This window comes from Perna viridis, chromosome 1 (assembly GCF_037379345.1).
Source record: "Perna viridis isolate PV_CMFRI_1.1 ecotype Kerala chromosome 1, ASM3737934v1, whole genome shotgun sequence".
NCBI lineage: Eukaryota > Metazoa > Mollusca > Bivalvia > Mytilida > Mytilidae > Perna > Perna viridis.
In genome coordinates, this window is record NC_142445.1 from 44,192,253 (window position 1) to 44,213,720 (window position 21,468).

The 21,468-nt window shown below is 31.6% G+C and overlaps 1 protein-coding gene across 4 annotated transcripts; it reads right to left on the reverse strand.

The window, feature by feature from the left end:
* Positions 1 to 10: 10 nt before the first annotated feature.
* LOC148628916 (extracellular signal-regulated kinase 2-like) lies at positions 11 to 21,293 on the reverse strand. Of its 4 annotated transcripts, XM_088540710.1 has the most exons (14): positions 21,145 to 21,293; positions 17,736 to 17,834; positions 15,007 to 15,127; positions 14,415 to 14,545; positions 12,961 to 13,130; positions 11,989 to 12,128; positions 10,718 to 10,775; positions 9,858 to 10,098; positions 9,262 to 9,487; positions 8,650 to 8,750; positions 7,920 to 7,994; positions 5,701 to 5,856; positions 4,509 to 4,580; positions 11 to 2,902 (listed from the first exon to the last, which is right to left on the reverse strand). In XM_088540710.1, the coding sequence occupies exons 1-14, from the start codon at positions 21,208 to 21,210 to the stop codon at positions 2,717 to 2,719; spliced, it is 1,842 nt and encodes a 613-aa protein (XP_088396836.1). In that variant the 5' UTR covers positions 21,211 to 21,293; the 3' UTR covers positions 11 to 2,716. The 4 variants fall into 4 exon arrangements, with proteins under 4 accessions (XP_088396836.1, XP_088396851.1, XP_088396845.1 ...); XM_088540725.1 differs by lacking the exon at positions 7,920 to 7,994; XM_088540719.1 differs by lacking the exon at positions 4,509 to 4,580.
* Between the last annotated feature and the right edge of the window lie 175 nt (positions 21,294 to 21,468).

Consider the following 21,468-nt stretch of genomic DNA (forward strand, 5'->3'; position numbering starts at 1 on the left):
TAACAACAACTTTGCATTCACTTTTTTTTATTTGTTCCTCTTTTTTGAAATGGTGTTTATGCTTATTAATAAAAATTTAAATTAAATAAGACTATAGCTTAAGTTCTAGCACACAATATAATGCACTTTTTTTTCAATTTTGAGTGTCTACAAATAATAAATTTTGCAAGACATCAAGATAAAATCTAATACCTAAATAAAAAGATACTTAAACAATTGATTAATCAGATAACTCAAACTTCAAACCACTGGTTGAAAAATAAAGATCTTATTAATAAAATATCATTTATATGTACAATACAGGACTGCTAAATAACTTTTGTAGCTTCTGAAAAAAGTATCTTCATGCTTAAATATTAATTGGAATAGAATGTATCAACAAAAAAGTCATGACCAACATTATTCATCAGAAAACTTGAGTAATTGAAAAAAATTGTACATTGAATTCTTATTTTATGAAATTAAATGATGAAATGAATTGTAAAAAAAAACAAATAAGGGCTTACGTTTTGTGTCTGAATACATTAAGCAAACATTTAGAAGAAAAAAGAGAATAAGGAAAAGTTACTGAGGTATTTTAACACTAAAAATAGTTCTAAGAAAAAAAAAACAGTAACTCCCACCTGTATATCATATTGCAATACTGTGTACTTAGAAATAAATGTGTGCATTGATGTTTGCAATTTTTTTTCATTTCAGTTAAAAAAGCAATTTATTTTTGCAATTTTGAGCAAATATCCACATCAGTAATGTTAAAAAAATTAAGATTTTAAGTCAGTGATATTTTCATCAATAATAAAAACATTGTATTAATTTCTAAATTTACAGTAATTTCTATCTTTTTTATTTAGAACATAATAAAAAGTATATTATTATTTGTTTTTGATATTAGCAAACATACCCATCTTAATAGTATTTTAAATGGTATGTGATGACAATATAAATATATATATATGCATTTTTATTTTAAAAAAATGTACAAATGTACCAATGACCATCTCACTGTAATAACTAAAATGCAACTAAATAAACAACACTATATACAAATGATTTTAAATCAAAATTAATATAATTCATGAACAAATATGATAAAATTATGTAACGTTCAATTTACAAATAAATTATAAAAAAAACAACAATAAATTAAATGGCGTAAAATCTGGAATGCTTTGGATGGAATGGAACAATACAATTAATACTGGACGGATTTGTTTGTATCACAAAACACATGGATGGATTTCATAAATACAATGTATCACACTAATATAAAAATCAATATTTCACTTTCTCACTTACTTATTCATGCTTACAAAACCTTGCTTCACAAAACAGATTTGTAATAGCACTTAAAATCATCATCCTGATTATGGTACAAGTAGACAAAAAGTAATATGGCAATACATCGATAACAACTTGGCCTGTACCTGAATAACAACAGGGGAATACTTTTTCTTCATATGAAGTGTGAATCAATTACATATACAATAGACAAAAATTAAGATTGCAAACTCATGACATGCGAGTCCACATCCCAGCACCATGTAAAAAAACCCTAAAAACTGAGAATATTCTTAACTTCCATGGTAACTCCAATCAAAGTATTTGAAATTGATGATGTCACAAACAGTTAAGAACTTTCTCAGACTTAGTAATTTTTCAAATTTTGTGGCACTGGGGCTAGGGATTCAAATAAGTAGTGGTATGAGGTCCTTGGCTCCCAATGTCTGTCCAAGGACCTTTCAAATTTCTTCACCTAGGTCATTGACCTTCAAACTTATTTATTGAAACTTCATAGTGGACTTTTTCTCAAGTGGACCATTGAATTCAAACTTGGAAAATTCTGGGACCTACCATTCAAGGAAGTAAATTTGGACCCTAGGTGAACCAAGTAATACATCAAAAGAAAATTAAAAATATATATACACCATGCATTATAACCGTGGACACTTAAGTGCTTACTATACCTATTGTGATTTTCATATCTGTGATCGTAATTAATATTGTGGATTCCACAATTAACATTTGAACACAATGTAAAATGAAACTTTATTACAAGTACGAGTATTCCCACTTCATATACTTTTTGTTCTAATGGAATGTCTTTGAAACAAAAAAAAATATTTCATATATTTTTTGGAATGGGTAAATTTTTTTACCACTGCCAACTGAACAACAGCATCATTGTAATTCCTAAAAGTATTACCAAAAGTTCCACAGTGATGCAACGACAGCATCATTACAGCAGTGATAGTAAAAGGCATGAGCCATGGGACATAAGCCATTTGAAGCTGAAAATGGTGAATATTAGTTACAGGATTTAATTTATTATCTTAAAAATGGCCATTTAAGATCTTTAAAATATCAAAATTGGCCAACATGAAAAAATTCTTTCCAAACACCTTTTGCAGTTCCTAAAAATATCACCAAAAATGTTGATCTACAGTTTATACAATGATGCAATAAATTGTAAAAGTACATTATAAGTCTGAAAAAAATTTCAAAGGACAAAAATCCATACCAGCAGATCCTTAAAACAGTGATATAAAAATAACTGTTTGGCACCTTGTTTTCTGTGAACCTCTACCTTACAGTGATGGTTTAAAACTATATATGGTTTTCTCCAATCTGTTTAGTTCAACTTCTGGTAACCAACCACTGGGTACCATGTAGATTGTCTAGAGTGGGATATCAGAACTTACTGGAATCATATACTTGACTATTTTTTACCCTGTAATGCAGCTAAGCCAGAAGATGTTATTGTTCCCACATCTTGAGCATAACTACCAAAATAATCCTTAGGAGCTCCAGCTGATGGTACATTAGTGGCATTACTAAACTGTTTCCTCCCATATATAGGTTTCTGGGGCTTGTTATGGGCAGAAATTGGTCTTGAACCAGGCACCTTAAATGAAATATACAAATCACTACTAAAAATATACCACAATTTCAATAACCATCAAATTAATGCATTATTTAAATTCCATTGTTGCAATTCATTTTAAAATCTAAGGTATAAAAAGTTTTAATGGTATTTCAACAGCTGGTAGCTGGTACATTTACTGATACTTCGATTAGTTTCCTTTGAAATAAAACGTAAAGAGATAGCTAAAAATGAAATATAAACAGAAAGTGAACATATAAAAAAAACATGCAGGATACTAATACATGAATTGCAAATGACTCCTCCTACCAAGCAATGAATCTTGCTGTGAATGTGCAAGAAAAAACAAGCATCCGTGCTCATGCAAACTGAAAATCATCTATGCCAGCTGTGCATAAAATGAAAATACAAAAATGAGGATGGGTAATATTAATTGAAAGTAAACTGGTATTTTTTCAGAAAGGAACTGACGACATTTATAAAATGTGCAAATTTGCAAAAACAATCTATTTAAAAATTGATTTACTGTATAGATTTTTTACTCCATAATAAAAAACACACCCATGAAACTATTTTATATCTCTAATCTTAAAGAATGTGTGGTTTGTGAAAGTGTTCAATACTTCTTACACACACACACACACACAAAAAACCCAATACAGAACAAACATATTCCTACATAAACATATACATGTAAATAAGTACCAAACCCATTGAAAAATGTAGTTTTTGATTTTTTGGATCACAGAATACTGTGACATCATAAGTACACAATGTTTGAATTCTTATCATATATCTTTATTTTTTTTGTCGCCACATTTTTCTTTCTTTAATAGTTTTGCATTTTTTAAATATTTTTTGAAAACTTTCATACTCTAAGGCAAGAAATACCTCTGTTGCCCTTACCCCTTTGAAAAGATTAAATGTAATCCTTTAATTTTTAGTTTTTCATTGTTTGAAAAAGCTACATAACAAAATTATACATGTACATGGGTGTATCTAATGACTTATAAACTCTATGGGGTAAACGTGAACACTATAAACAAGACCTACTCATAATAACCAGAAAACAGCTTATTGTATAGATATACTTGTTTAAGCAATTTGCCCCTACAGACATTGTAAAAACAGAAAAAAACTGCCTAAGCTGACTGAAATATTAAAAGAATAATGGGTTATAACATGGTCAAAAAGCATATGAACATGAACAGGGAACATTGTTTCACCCAAAGGAATGCCATCAAAAATACGACAAAAAATAAATTTATTGATTTATCATTTACTTCCTTAGTTCTTACACACCTGTCCAAACCCATAGGTAAAAAATAGGACATTAATGGAACATTGAAACACCGCCATGTAATGGTGAAAAAAAGGGAGATGGCAAAATGTTAAAAATGGCAGACCTCAAAAACCATTATATTATCTGGAAACCCTTGGGGGTGAACAGACGGACGGACATGCAAATCTGGAGGAATATCACATAATACCTTGCCACTTCTTTTTGCAGGGTATAAAAAGAATGACTTTAGGTTTATCCTATAGAAGTTTGAATGGATATGAAGGAGTGTGTGTGCATGAGTACACAGCCTATTGAAGCTAGCACAAACCACGCTGGTCAACTTACGTAATAATTAGTGTAAGACCTTATAGGAGGTAACGGCTCCATTGCACATTTTAACAACCGACCAATGCCTGACTGTGAGAAAAATTCAATCTCATCACACAAGGTCTAGTTAATTCATCAAAGTCAGCAGTTATGAATTACATTTTGTATTACAACAAAAACATCAATGTAGCAGTCAAACAAAATCAAATAAAACTGTCAACAAAATTTCAACTCACTTATCAACATCAAATATGTTCAAGCTATGCAACTGTAATGAACAACTACAATCTATAGTGTTGTGATGCACTACTAAAACTGTGCTGCTCAGTGCTTCAATTCAGAATTGCATTTCTTAAATTGGTCAAAATCCTTATCAATCATGATCTCTTTTTTCAAACTACATGTACTTTATTTAATTACAGGGTACTAGTATTATTGAAGACACCATTACTGATATCGTCTATTATTTAACATGTTATAATGCAACAATTTAAGAGGCTATCCACTGAGAACCCAGGCAAATCCTTTGAAATGGGAAGCACAGGAAAAATTTTATCCCACCATTTTTTTTTCAAATGTAATGTTAAGTCATTATGATGTCAGGTAGAACAGGATTTTTTTTTGTATCAAAAGTGGATGACTGCAATTATATGCTCCAAGTTCCATACAAATTACACTAAACTTGAACAATTCCGAGTTTTCCCCTAAATACCTTAAATTTCATAGTGCTTTCTATGTAACAGTTTTTCATTCTTACCATTTCAGTGGTTTGAGATTTCAAATGAATAATAATATTTTGAAAATAAAATTAGGCATATGCCACCCACTGTCTGAGTCTTCCATGGACTACCCCTTAAATACATCAAATATAATAAATGTTAAATAGTTTAGTGAATCTAAACAAATTTTTTTTTAACTCCAATTCCAAGCACCGAAAACAAAAAGTGAAAAGTCAGTTTGTATGAAATAACTTAATAAAATTGCTGGACTACTTCATAAAAAATATTGAACCGAAAGTTTTAGTGATGGAATGAAGAAATGCAATTTGTACCATGGAAAAGGAGACAAGAAATAGTGTTGACAGAAAAAAAAAAGCACACCTCCATGCACGACTTCACTGAAGATGAGGAGAGTTATTTGCAATTCATACATTACTGAAATAAATTGATACTTTATACAGAATTGTCTATAGGACACAAAGCCTACTTACCAGTCTCGAACTAGTGACACTTAATGCTCCGACTTTTTCTTCCCTAGTGTTAGCAGGCCCTTTAAATAACCCTGATGTTGGTCTTCCAACCCTACTCTGTGTTGGAGCTGATGTTTGTCTATTCTTCGACATAGGAGGATATGGATCCTGCTGAACCTATAACAACAATGCAACCAATTATCAATGTGTTGTGATGTTGTCCGACTTAAATATTGAATCAACAATCTCACTTTTACCAAGAGATTGGACCTCTGAAAATCTTAACGGAGACAGGATTGATAACTTAAACTCTTCTCCGCTGAGGGTTTCCTCCAAGAGAGGTGCTAAATTTTCCTCAACAAACTGACAAGCAGGGACGGAGTAATCGTAATCAGTAATCATAATCATATGTAATCAATTACATTTTTTTGTAATAATCACATGTAATAAGTAATCATGCCTCTTTTTTGATTACATGTAATCAATGAATTATATATATTTTTTTACAAATGCTTAAACTGAGAATGTTACTATATTGTGTATTGTAAATTGCAATTGAAGTAAATTGAATTCATATCGTTTACAAAAAAAATATATTTTCTTTATTTTAGGAGTTCATTTAACATGTTAAAAGAATGATTATTATAACTATTGAATGTCCCTAGCGTAACAATTGTGAAATCAGAAAATAATTCTTAGATTGTCCCTTGGGTAAACTTTCTCTGAGTGACAAGTTCCGCTCACACTTCAAATCTATGCATTCTTCGGCACACATAAATATATCTTGGTTATTATAATAATAAATACATTATCCTATCTATTATGTACTTTATCTAATTCTTAGTTTATTGCTATTTTCAACATAAATTTAATTTCAATTTCGTGATTGGTGGATTGATCTGCATGTTGTATTGTTTTGGCAGGAGAAAGTCTGAGAGTGAAATTACTGAATTTATCTCACCATGAATTATCAAATTTTGTTCACACTTAGAACATTTAATAAATCACTGCTATCAATATAAGAAATACATTTACTGTAACAGTCTTTAGTTCTCAGAATCAACAGTCATGGTTTGTCAAATCTTGGCAGTGAATAGATTTTTTAATTCATGGGTTTAACAGGAATATGAATTTTTGCTTTGACTAAACAGTGAAAAAAAAAACCACAAAACACTGGTATCCCACAAATAATTATTGATTCCATTGTCTAAATACAGTGTGTTTGTGATAACACAGCTTGTTCAAAGCACTGAGCAGCTTGTAAACTAAAATCATTTCATGCTGTAATATACTTATATAAATGGAATACTGATGATTGAAAGGGGGAAAATTATCATTCATACCATTACCTCATGTACATTGGAAGGTTTTAATGCAGAAATGATTACTCCAATATGTATACCAGGGATAGTGAGGTTTGATAAAAAATAAATGACTTAGTATTATTTTGTGCAAGAATAAGGCAATGGGTGGCACATGATAATTCTCAATTTGGTCTTTTTTGCCTCAAATATATTCAATACATCTAGAAAACAACTGAAAAGCTAATCAAATTTATCCTGAAGCATCTGTGACGTAGATATTTTTTTACTGCTTATATAAGGAAAATGAGTGGGAAAATTTTCCCACCATTTTTCCAAAGTGCATTTCAACTAAATTTGACACATCAATATCTTAAAAGGCAAGTTTTATAAACACTTTGATGGTTATTTCTGGAGGTTATTAGGTATAAATACTTGATAATGCACAAAAATCTGCAGTTTTTTCCCTTCATGTGCCTCACCTTATACATATTTTGCCTGATTCTTAGATGGGAAAGAACTTAATAGTATAAATCCATGAAAAATCCAAACCCAACTGTTCAAAACCTGTTATAAACATTGAATGAATCATTTGGTTAATCAGAGGCTTGTAAATACTCATTAGTTACACAAGATGGATTGCAACTTCCTCATTTAAGTTCAGAAAAGTTCAATTAAAGTAGTATTACTATAAGAGCATTTAACACTAAAAGAAGTACAAAATTAGAAATCATAACAGTATTGAAAGTGCAAAATATAATAGAATGAGAATCTAATATTGACATATAACAATAAAGACTAGCTATTGTAAAAAAAAAGATACTTGCAGTATTTTTGAAAATGAGGAACATGCATGAATTTAGCGAGGTCTACAAAATATTACACACGACAAGCTACAAGATGAGGAAGCTCTATGTCTGTTACAAGCCTCTGACTCACCTTTACATTCCTTAGGTACTTATTAGGATGAACACCAAGGTGTTGAGATCTCATAAATATCTCATATAACTGCATCTGAAGTCATGGGAAAGGCAGGGTATAGCATTCCAACAGATGTAGAGATTTCAAAGATATACTGTGAAAGTACTTTTATTCGTGGATACCAATTATTGTGGATTACAGAAAATACATAAGTTTGTAAATTCTTGAATTCATGATTTAGAGGTTTTCAGTTTACACATCAATGAGATTCTCCTTTTTGTTGGGAACCAAATTTCATGGTCTGGCTTAGCACAAAAATCGGTCTCCCACTAACAAAAGTACTTTCACAGTAATGAAAATCAATGAAAGTATCATGAATAAAAGGAAGTATGTTTCCAAACATAAACATTTTTGAATATTTTAGAACAAAGTCTTATATTTTTAATACTAGGTGGCCCTAGACCCAAGCCTAAATTATTTAACCTAGCATCATTTGAAATCAGCCTCATATCTTTAAAAAGTCCTCCATACTTTAAATACCTTTGAAAGCACTGCAAAAGCACCCCTCATGTCAATATTGCAACTAGTCAAATTTCCTAAAATGGTCTAATAAATAGTTTGGCATAGAGTTACATATGACGCTGATACAGCTACCATTATCATTAAATCAGTAAAATGAACTAAACATGTTTGGAAAAATAAAAAAAACTACAAAGCAAGTAGTCATCTTAAGCTGCCAAAAACTTACAGTTGTGGCACTACTGGTATGGTGAGCATTTCCAACTGTTGATTTTTGTCTACTTTGTAACCGTGACCTTGGTGGAGCGTCATGTGTTGTTCTACCAAATGCTTTAGAAAGAAAATTTTACACAAAACTGAACTGATGAGCTAAATTAAGGAGGCAGACCTAGGGTAAGAGACACAACTCTTATAAATCATTGGAACATTTGCATTCAGCATTTTACACCAATCTCATGTAATCATCAAAGTAGCTTGGACTGATTTCATTCTGTTTGAAATAAAAGCTTGATATGCTTTGGTGAAATTGAATATGATACAAACATATCACTGATTTCAAGAGTTTTGTCCCTTACTCTAGGTCCACCTCAAATATTAATTAATTCATTGTAGTTAAAGAAAATTGGTGGATACATGTATATTATGCATTTAATGAATAAAAACTGAACTACATTAGACACTTCAACAAAGCTTTCAATTTGGTAACTGTAAACTGCTATTTATTGCTTTCTGGTTTCAAAAAGGAAGAATATTCTTATTTCACTTTTACTTGAATAATTTTCATTTTAAATTAGTTAGTGATTTATATGGCACTAAATCAGAAAACAAGATCAAATGATACCTGAAAAAGATGATTGATGATGAGGGGCAGAATGTGGATGTCCTTCTGATGGATGACTTTTGTAGTAAATTTTAGGTTCTCCACCCCTATCATAGTCATTTTCTCGACCATATGGCTCACTAGGTGGTGGTTCCTCAGGTGTACGGTTAATATGTCGTGATGCTTGAGGTGCACTCCTCATTTCATGTCGCTTCCTTCTTCTTTCTTGTTTCTTTGCCATAATCATCTAAACAAAATTATAAAGCAAAATCAAGACTAATAAACAGCAAACACACATAAAATATGTTTAAAATGGCATTTAAAATCAACAAACTCAGAAACGAAAAATAAATAGGAGCAATCTTTCTATAAGTCATATTCTCTACATAAAAATGATAAAAATCCTTATAATCATTCTTGAGTTTCATATAACATGTTCTTAGTTTTGGCTGGTACTGTGTAAAAACTCTGAAATAAGAAAACTACATGAAGTGAAAGGTAGTTATTTTCTAAAACAAATGTCAGTCCTTATAAGAATGATAAAAACAGCAATACTTCATTCTTATTACGCTTGTCAGCGTCATATAAAATATCTACATGAAAAGAAAAAAACATACCTCATACAATTTACTTCTGTATTCATCCACAGTTAATTGTGTGTCATCACTCAAGGGTGGAACGACATCATAATTCAATCCTATTTCTTCTGATACATTATGGAACCTAGCAACATAGGAATGACGCAATGCCTCATCAGCAGTAATTCTTTTGTCTGGGTTAAACTGCAGCAGCTTTCTCATTAAATCTATTGCATCTTTAGGTGCCTCCGGAATTAGCGACTCTAGTGACTTTTTACTCCTGAAATTAAAATATTTTTTTTTGTATTATATGGAAGAAATAAAAAGTTATAAATGTCTCATTCACTTATAAAAAGAAATGTATGTAAGAAGTAAAATACTGACTGATGCATATCAGCTACAATTAGTTTTTATTCAACATAATTACATACTAAAAATAATTTATTTCCAGAGCATTTAGTTTAAAAAATGAGTATTGCGAATTATTAGCAACAACAGTGTTTGCAGAATGGATATGTTAATTTACAATTAAATTCTACCATGACATTGCATTAAAGCTTCATTTGCACATCCACATTCTAAAATGCACAAATTTTAGCACCATCCAGACCTGATTATGCTACTTCATTATAAGTCTTAATTTTGGCATGATTCATGTGCGATTTTTAAATTTTGGTACTATGAAGAGAATCACAATCTGTAGAACATAATCTGAGGTCAAAGTTTGTAGAAGATAAAGAAAATCTATAAGTGCAAACACCTAAGATATTCATAAAATAGTTGTTATAATTATTTCTAACTATAAATCCAATTTGGCATCATTGGCATCCACAAATAATTTTCTTTAGTTCCTATGTTTACATACCACAAGACTATTCTTCACAGATGTACTGCCTTACCTTGAAGCAGCTTTCTCTAAGACTGATGCACCATATGCAGATCTTATACTATCTATATCTACATTAAAAGAAAATAATAAAAGTTATTCAAAAAACCCTATGTTTTTAAGATACATCACTCAATTTAAAAAGTGTTCATTGGATGAACAATAAATTTATACAAAAGTAATTTATTTACATATTAATTTTTAGCAAAATACTAGAAAAGTTCTACAGATCTAAGAATAGAGCTATGAATATTAATCTAAACGGGTAGCATTTTAGAAACTAAATTTTTTACGTATTCTTAAAGGCAAAGACTTTGAGGCTTCAAGGCCACAGAACTGATATATTTCCAGAGTAGAGAAGAGACAATGAAATACATACGAACAAATATTTTTTTTTAAATATATTGTTTTTCTCTGGAACTCATTCTTTTCTTCATTTTGATAGATCCAATATTTTCCTCTTGTCAATGAACAAAGTCACAAGAAATCTTTTTCCTTTACTTGCCCAGTGCAGGTCCGGGTGTCAAAAGAATAGACCTGCAGCAGCGCTAAGCTTGTCGTAAAAGGTGACTAAATAGTGCTCAGAACCTTAGCCGGGGGCTAGGGCGCTCTGGCCACAGAGCAACTGGGTTGTGTGCCCCAGGTGGTGGAATGGGGTACCCCTGGTGTATTACATGCTGGGGTTATCAGGCTATCATACGTAAAACCTGACTGCAAACCATAGTGGTGCACCGTGTTGGGAAAGATGCCACGTTCCTAGCACGTTAAAAAATCTGACCGTGATATTCTCATGGAGTAGGAACCATAGGGCTCCACCACAGGAGGCTAAATTGCCCGACCCTACCCAACTCTCCCTATTTCCAGTGGCAATCAAAATTTGTCAACCCCATTATCCTTGTGTCCCATCCCATTTTTCATTTCATCATCATTTCATGTTCATTTTATCATCCACTTCATGTTCATCGCCTGAATATAGCTGAAATATTGCTGCTTGGGCGTTAAACCTCAACAAACAAACAAACAACTTTCCCTTTACTTTAATTGGCTAAACATGTAAAACTGTGCAAACACAGGCCAAAAAAGTTAAGTGGACAATTTTGTTTAACATTTAAAAAAAGAGGGTGCAGGATTATTTCTTAGTAGCAGAATTGAATATCTATAAAAAAAAATTTAATGTTAATTAGCCAAACCACAAAACACATGACTTAGTGCAGAAAAAAACCCAGCCTACTAGTATTGACGACAATATTTTTGACACAATAGTTATTGTCTGTCACTTCTTACCTTCTCTTGATGGGTCTGCTATGTATGTCATTATTTTCTCTATTTGATTAATTGTAGACGAACCAGGAAATAATGGTTTCCCTGCCAACATCTCACCAAGTATACATCCTAAACTCCACATATCAACACCCTTTGTATACCTAAATTTCAAATTTTACATCAATTATAATCATGCGTATCTGTATAAGTCACACAGTGTACAAACAGAAAAAAGGTTTTTTTTACCTTATTGGATTTTTTTAAAACAATAGGTAAAATCATAGTAAAGAATGATAGAAGCAGAATATAAGTCAAAATCAATATATAATCCATTTCACTGATTTTACAAAATTCTTTTTATAAAAAAACCGCAATCTAAATTTAATCGGCTTCCTCAGTGACATCTACCTGTAACAAGTGAATACAGTCGTAACCTACATTTGACACCACCTGGGAAGAGAAAACTAAACAAGCCTTTTACCACCTAATGGAGAATAGTCTGGGCTAAAAGAAATTCTGGAGGCACAATTTTGGGCAAGCACAACACAAAAATAAATGGACATGGAAAAATGGAGAGAATTTGTTTTGGCCTTATGTCCAACATAGGAATGAAGAGCATTGGTGAAGTGATTACAATTATATAAAGGTTTCAGATATGGTCATTTATTTAAAAATGAAAGGCTTTTCACCTAATATCAAAATAATAATTGAATTATAATATGAGGCAGGTATAATCTGTCAGAGGACTACTAGTTGTATATTGATATTTATATGCCTTTTACATTTTTATGTTAACTAGGAATTATTTTTCTTCACAATTTGACAAAATTATAAGGTGTGAGCTATGACTTTGAGCTTTTTTTGTTTGTTTAAGATACATAGTTAGATCCTTATTTTATATGACAGGTTAACTTCCAATGGACTCTCGGTTATTCTAACGTCATACATGTAGGTTGAATTTGTACTGTTAAATGTTACAAGGACTTAGCATACCTGTGTGAAGCCAGTAAAATTTCTGGTGCCCTGTACCACCGTGTAGCAACATATTCTGTCAGATTAGGATCACCTGTCTCGGCATCTACACCAATCTGTGACAGTGATCGTGCCAAACCAAAATCACACACCTTTACCACACATTCACTGTCCAGCAATATATTAGATGGCTGAAAAAAAAAAAAAAACAATCAAGTGAATGTAAAGATCATCATAATCATTATAAATCTTTTAAAATTAAAAGAAGTTTTTTAAGCCTTAATACTAAATAGTCTTTAAAATATATGTCAACAGTCAAGTATTACATCCTTTTTTCTTAATTAGTAGTTCATATGTAATTCTGTACTGAAACAAGACCAGCTTAGGACACAGTCTGGAAAAAGCAGTGCCGGATCAATGCTCCAAAGCCAAAGATAGGTAGACTAACTGATAATATCATTGATGGAACAACTAATAATAGTAAAATTATTGTTAATCATGTATTACCACTTAAGGATATCCGCTTGTTGCATTTTGGAATTTTTGTCAGATTTTCAGTATTTTTTTTACCATTGACAGGAGTTTTCTTTTCCTCATTTCATTACATACATCATTCTTATCCATGTGACAAAATATTTTCAAATCCTTTGATATTTTAAAGAAGGTTTAAAGGTGCTAAAGCAAAGTCAAGGAAAAATCAAGAGGAGTCTGTTTTCCTACCAAATTTTCAACTTCTTATGTCTCGAAAACGAGATCATTGACCTTACAATTTTATTTGGTAATTTTGTTCCCAAGACAACTGTCTACAAATCTACCAAAAGTTTAGAAAGATTGTTATTTTAAAATTGAGCAGCAAACATCCATAAAAAAAGATTGAAAAAGATGTTTTAAAAAAAATATGTAAAATAATATGAGACAGAAATATTCAAAAAACATTTTTTATGATATTTTGTTGTCTATTAATAATTTTTTTTTTCGAATTATTCTGCCTTCTAACATTCAGTAGTAAGCAAATTGTGTATTCAACAACCTGTAAAAATTCAGTATGGCTGTTGCAGTGTTACATGAAGTAAGCTGCTCAGATGGGAAACAGATATCAAACCTCACATTAAATAGGACCATTTGAAGATCAAATACAATAGATTGGGTTGTTTGATTGATGTTCATTGCATCACAACCAATATCAATCAAACCCAATTGAATGCCAGAAATTTGATCTTTGGTTAGTCCCATTTATCATGAGGTGCAATATGTATGTTTCCAGTCTTGTGCAGCTCACTACATACAACAACACAATGGTCATACTGAATTCCTACAGGTTGTATCTTAAGATTTTTAAAAACCTACAAGCAACTACTGTATCAAACTTTGAATGATGACCACAGTCTTAACACAGGTAAATATAAAAAAAAAATAGCCAATGGGCAATGTCATTTAAAAAGTTGCCTAATACTGACAACAGACTATGTAATTACCTTGTGATCCCTGTGAATAACATTCCCACTATGTAAATATTTAGTTGCTTTCAGCAACTGGTACATTATATATCTCTTATGTACATCTTTTAATATGTTGCCTCTCTTGATCACATTATGCAGATCAGTCTCTGTAAACAAATCATTTACAGTTAGTGATGCAGCTTTTAACTAGAAATACTGTGAGCAATCGTAATATAAAAGAATGGTACCCATTTCACTTAGCCAACATGTAAAACTTGACTAACAATGTGGTTTTCCAAGTCAAAAATTATTTCATAATATACAGCTTAAAAATCAAACATTGCAAACACATATCATTTAAATATAACTATTAAGGTTATTTATGATTAGAGTAGTAGCTCCCTGAATAATTTTAGACATAACCATACTTAACGCTTGTTTAAATCACCATTTTGGCAAGATCAATTTATTACATCAATAATCTGACAAAACCTATTAACTTCTTCTCTCTACCTAGTATACAACTGTTTCCAAAAGCATGTTCATGGTTTACTTGAGTATTTCTACATTTTACAAATGTCAGACATGGATAATCGATGTGCATAAGAGCATACATGTACATTCTTACCCATAAACTCAAACACCAAATATATGTCTTTGTCGTTTTCTGCTTTTATGACATTGTGCAGCTTGATTATGTTGGCATGATCTCCAAACTCTTGAAGGAACATGATTTCTCTAAATGTTCTCTGAAATAAAATATTAAAAAACAAATATGACATTGACCAAACCAGTTAACCAGTGTATTCCCTGGATATTATCTTTACAGCACCCTTCAACATGGTACAATGGTGCTTAATTTTTTCTCTTGGTGCTACATGAATAGTATTTAAGAGGATATTACATGTATACCAGAAAGTGATCAAGGCCATGCTGTTATTATTTTTTGGAAGTAAAAACACAGACACATTGATAAGAACTACATGTAGGAATAAAAGATTTATGATGCTTGGACAGACTATACCAAGAAAACTAACATAATACTGTAAATAACACAAATGAAATAAAACACAAACAGAACAGGCATGTCAGTAGTATTATAAGTACCAGGAAAAAAAGAAAAAGTAGCAGATAGACTGATGAAAAGTTTGCAAGTGTTCACCCCTTTTTGAAAATAGAGTAGTCATCAATGGAGGAATTAAAAGCTGTCCAATTTTGCCAGTTGATGGCTTCTACTGACATCCCTGCAGAAACTTAAGAAAATTAAACCCATGTTAAGACAGTAAAATTAGTCATAAGTTACATGTATGCAGGGATCTCCACGGATCAAAATGAACACATGGCTCACTCTCTGGTTGGACAAATTTTAATCGTGGCGCATGTCCTTTCGTGCAGAAAATAGCTTGCAAAACAATGCAATTTTTTCTGTCTGTATTATCTATTTTAATTATACCAAGGTAAAGTTTTTCCTTCCCTAGGCTTGACCATAGGTCCACAGCTCTAGATAAATAAAAACCACTGGCAGGTGTGGTCATTTTGTTGATACCATTGAACAATGTGCATTTAACAAGTTCTTTATAATTTAACAACAAGAACTTAGAAAGTAAAATGTTGTTTTCATCCGAACTGTGTCATTAAAACAATCCTTTAGAATTTTTGGGAGTCCATCCGTCGCATTTTCATAAAAGTTCAGCAAACTGAACTGCTTTTCTCTGTCAGATAATTGCAGAGATCGTTAAGACATTGTTGTATAAATTAAGATCGCCTTCCTTCCTCTCAGATCACATCGATCTTTATCAAATTGAATTAAACCCTTGATACTTTCTATATTTTTTTATAATATTAAATGAAAAGTTTTCAAATTTTGTTCATTAAAAAAAACCAGTACAAATCATACAGCTTTTTTAATCTTATTAATTTTGCCAACAGTGATAATTGTAAATTTGACAGATGCGAGATGTCTTTAACACACATTTCATTCCCTGACACAATAAACCAGCAGAAATTACCAATCAAAACCATGAAACTACTGTTAGAATAAACACACACGCCAATCATATAGATTTATGACCGGTATAGGTGATTAAATAAACAAGAGTAATTGGGAAATACAGTGCCGATTTGCAATGCATGACGCACACCAAATGAACATGTGGTGCTTGTTTTGAATTTGTGGCGCAAGGAAAGTAACACATGGCCCAGTCCCATGCAAAAAGAGGCAATGGAGAACCCTATGTATGACTTCACAATACTTCGATCAATTAAGATGTCATAACTTATCATGACTTATTTTACACTTTCATTTTTTTGTGAAAAGTACTGCAGATGCACTGGTAAGGTCAGAGTCCTCTACTTTTCTAGAAACTGCTCACCATTTCTCTATATTGAAACCAATGCTATTTTAATTTCTACAATGCTGGATAAAAATTCTAGTCTAGGAAGACCACTGAGATACATGTAAGTGTTATTTTTTTCATTTAATGCAAACTCATAAAGTTTATACAGCAATGAAATTTTTTCTCAGACATAAAAAATAGCAGGTTATGTTGTTCTGTTCAGTGAGTGCACATAATTTTATTATAATAATAAATGACATAATTTCAAATTAACAAAAAAAAAAAAAATACTAATATACATACAAGTCTGTTTGTTTATTACAATGTAAATAATGAGCATTCAATGAAATTTTATAATTGTAAGTTTACCCCTTAATTAATTTTTTTTTTATCCAACACAGTTTTTAAACTTAAGTACACATGTATATGTATTTAAGTAAGTTTTCAAAAGAATAGGACCCAAATGGTAACAAATATTTCCTTTATTTAGCCAGAACTTATACTGGCAAATGCTATTCAAACAAGAAGAATTCTAACACACACATTCTTACAAAATGTATTTATATTCTAAATTGAAAGTGACAAGCTACATCAAATTATCAAAGATAAATGTAAATATAAGCTGCCCCCCCCCAAAAAAAAAAAAAAAAAAATTGGAAAGAGTGAATAACAAAAATGATCATGAGTGCCAAAGCATGCAGAGTTTTAATGAGTGTGTATGGAACTTGCTCTGCTTACAAGTTAAATCTTCTAACATTCTATGCACAAGTAATTATACACAATAACCAATTAATTATTCTATTTGTCATAATAGATTTTCTCCACAATTTATTGCTATTTTCAATATAATTTTTTTATTTTTGTGATCGGCAGATTGTCATTGTGTCCTGACATTTCAGCTGGAGAAATTCTTCGAGTAAAATTAGCAAATTTATTTATCAGTGTGAATCAAAATTTTGTACTCAAGGAATATTTGATAAATCACTGCTATCTATGTAATAAGATTTATTTTTTTGTCTACCTGTGCATCTGTCTGATTTCTAAAGGCGTCAAAAATCTTCTTGACTGCCACGACTTCACCAGTTCTTCTATCAATGGCTTTCCACACAATGCCATATGCCTGAAAGATATAATTGTTCAATTACAATAAGAAAAGTAAATTTAATACTGTAAATTTTTACCATGTGTCTTGTTAATATATGTAGTGTAATTTTCAAACATCATTCCTTTCTATATATGCACATGTACAAATGTTTTTAAACTGTATAATTTTAATTAATAAATAGTTTACCAAGTGTAAACAATCCTAAGTCTATTGTTATTGACTTGTTTACTAGATAAGATATTGAAGAAAAACAACATCAAAATGAAGTACAATGTACTTCCCTCTAGTATCATCCCTGTTTCATAAATTCATGGAATTAAACACATGAAGGCATCATATCTAAACTGAACTTTGGCATTTTAAATATATAATCCTTAAACTGTAACACTGTTGTCTTAGGCTTGAATGCTTTTCCAAGCATTGAAAAGACCACATGTAGAATATGTAGCAGCAGTTTGGAATCAATATAAAGTCAGTGACATAGAAAGCATCGAAAATGTGAAAAGAGGAGCCACAAAACTTACAATGTATTCCTTTGTTAAAAGACCTAAACAATCTAGAGAGATTTAAGAAACTAAAAATGTCAACATTGAAGTACAGGAGATTGAGAGGGAATATTATAGAAACTTTGAAGATCCTGATGGGGAAGTATTATGAAGAGGAAGAATCAGAAATGCTATTGCTGAATGATACATGTAACACCAGGACAAGGTATCATAATAAGAAACTGGATAAAAGACTGTAGGCTAACATAAGGAAGTGTGCTTTCACAGAGTGATAGTTCATTGGAACAACCTCCCTGAGCGTGTTGTAAATGCAAAAACATTGGTAAAGTGAAAAATTGGGAAAATCAACCTGTGAAGTACTATCACAACCTGGAATTAAACCTGTGAAGCATGATCACAACCAAGAATTATACCGGTTTCAGAGATACCCAGGAAGTTGTGTAAAAAAAGGTCAACAGTGGAAAAGAAGATGTGGATATAGGCTATAGGCATGTGTCCAGTATAATTCCTATGAAAATGTCTAAACTGTGCTGACACTCCGTCCAGCTGTGTATAATCACTTGACAGCATGATAATGTCATTTTTTAAAGTACTGATCTCAAAATGACTTATATTTAGAAGTGTACAAATTAAATCAGCAATTATTCTTTCAATAGACTTGGTACCAGGGATGTTGTAAGGTCGAAAGTTTTCACTAGTCAAAAATACAAATCCATGACTCTGGCAGCCATGAGAGGAGTGGGACCAGGTATAAAAATTAGCAGTCGCCCAGTAGCCCACAGGGATCAATTAACTCGTCTGCCAACAATCCTTGTATAAAAAATATGTATAAGGATTGTTGAATTTTTCAAAATAATGCTTTAAATATACCAACTAAGAGAGTATTTCTTAATATTATTTTAGGATTGTAACATATGATGTTTTTAATGACTTTTGTCACTTTTTATGGTGAAAATTGAAGTTTTTGTGTTATAAAGAGATGACATTTTGTGTGATTTGTTGGCTTGTGTGTTGAACAAACAAGTGTTGAAAATACCCGAAAGGATTGTTGTTTTAAAGGATTACTGGTCTTGTAGATCATGTTTTTTATGTCAATATAGATTGTTTTTTAGTGCCAATTATTATATATATAAAATGGTTAAATTAATTGTTTCAAGGATGCTGTCTCAAAATGTCAGTTATATTTGAACACATTAAGTTGTCAACCAAGTGATATAAAATGGGAAGCAAACAGTGTGGGATCAGTTAATCATTTGACTATACCTACGAAGAAACATATCTTTTTTTGACACCATTGCTCCAGTCATCTTTAGTGATGAACCTACTGTTGTACCTGACTACCTAGTTGAACAGACTGCTTCCAGATTCCTTTGAGTGAACCCATTGCAATAAACCAATGTCACTCAGAAAAAGACCAAAAAGTTACTTCAGATTGTTATCAGTGGCAGTGTACCTTTGGGTTATGCCCTAAGCGTCTTTCTACTAAGACCATCAGAGCTGGATCCTTCTTTGAGAAGTCCAGATTACTATTATCTAAATGGCTGTACCTCATATACCTATGGAGCCAAGAAAGACTAAACAAGAAGGCTGCAGCAAAGTTGGGAGGTCCTGGAAAGGTGGTTAAAATAGGCAAGAGTCAATTCAACCATAAACCAAAATATCAATGTGGTCGATGAGCTGGGGCACGCAAAGAACTATAGGTATTTGGTTTAGCTGATATATCATACACACCAGCAGTCACATATATGGAACTGGTTGACAAGAGAGATGTAGCAACTTTACTGCCAATTATTGGTAAGGTAGTTTTACAAAGAACAACAATTCACTCTGACGAATGGGCAGCATATAAAAAATGGACCATGATACAGTCAACCATTCTGTGAACTTTGTGACAGGCACTCACACTCAGAACATCGAGTCATACTGCGTAGAGGCGAAATACAAGTGTAAGGTGATGAAGAGTGTAACAGCAGATGCCCTACCAACATATTAAGATGAGAGAATGTGGAGAGACTGCTGGGGTAAAACAACAGAAGAATCCTTCAACAACATATGTCAACATATAGCAGAACAATATCCAATCTAACTTACTAGCATTCGAGTACAGCAGTAGTCAATGTAACAGCCCTTTTAAGAGCTACCAAAATAGTCCAAAAAGATTCTTAAAATGTTATAATCAGTATATTTTTTTAATTAAGGCAAATATGCCATGTATGTTAAGATTATGAATTACGAAATTCAAACAGATTAATTAAGTTTTTATTAAAAAACACACCAAGCTTAGACTAATTTCACAATTTGGAAAAAAATGTTCCATATTATAAAAAAAATCTTATTTTTTTCTCTCAAAAGTGTTCAATATTTGAATAAGTCATATTTATAAAATATATATATATAACAATCCTTCAACTAAATTTTGATACAAGGATTGTTGGCAGACAAGTTAACTGATCTGCCTATGGCTACTAGATTTTGAGCTGGGCTACCAAACTTTTGTGTAAAATTTAGTTGAACATATAGGAATTATTAAAAATATGGTCTGGGCTACCAGCTTGTATTTCCTAATTTTTACCCCTGGGGACTGGAGTACGGAATAATTTAAAACTCTAAAACTTTCTCTAATAACGGAACCTCAACAGTCCCTGCTTTTCTACAACATGAGAACATAAAATAATTAAGACATTACTTCAATCATAATGCAAAAATGTCGACTACATGGAAGATCAAGTACCGACACATTCTTGAGTATACATTACAAAAACCTCTCCTAAAATGAGTATTTGACAGTCACAATTCCTGGTTTCGGAAAATATACTGACCCCTTTACCCAGTCTTTTCTTGATTTCATATTTTTTCGTAATGTGGGGCTCTATTTCGGTGCTCATCTTTTCTAAACCATTTGATCGATTCCGTCAAATTCCGACATGAATATCAGTGATACGGTCACTGTGATTAATGCGCAAAATATAAACCCAGAGGTGCACTCCTTTTTTCAATGAAGCTACGTTATTTATTAATATCACCAACATATTTCGATATGAATTCTATTCATGAACAAAGATTATGAATCGAATAATTATAATATGAACACATTCAAAATAATCAAAACAAGAATCGCGGATTGATTTGGAAGAATCAAGAAT

What these genes read in the sequence shown, in the direction of transcription:
- LOC148628916 (XM_088540710.1), bottom strand. Translation starts at nt 21,210, where the DNA reads ATGAGCACCGAAATAGAGCCCCACATTACGAAAAAATATGAAATCAAG. An exon ending in AGAAAAGACTGGGTAAAGGG is followed by an intron (nt 17,835 to 21,144) that starts GTCAGTATATTT and finishes TATATCTTTCAG; the next exon opens with GCATATGGCATTGTGTGGAA. An exon ending in TTTGGTGTTTGAGTTTATGG is followed by an intron (nt 14,546 to 15,006) that starts GTAAGAATGTAC and finishes ATTTGTTTACAG; the next exon opens with AGACTGATCTGCATAATGTG.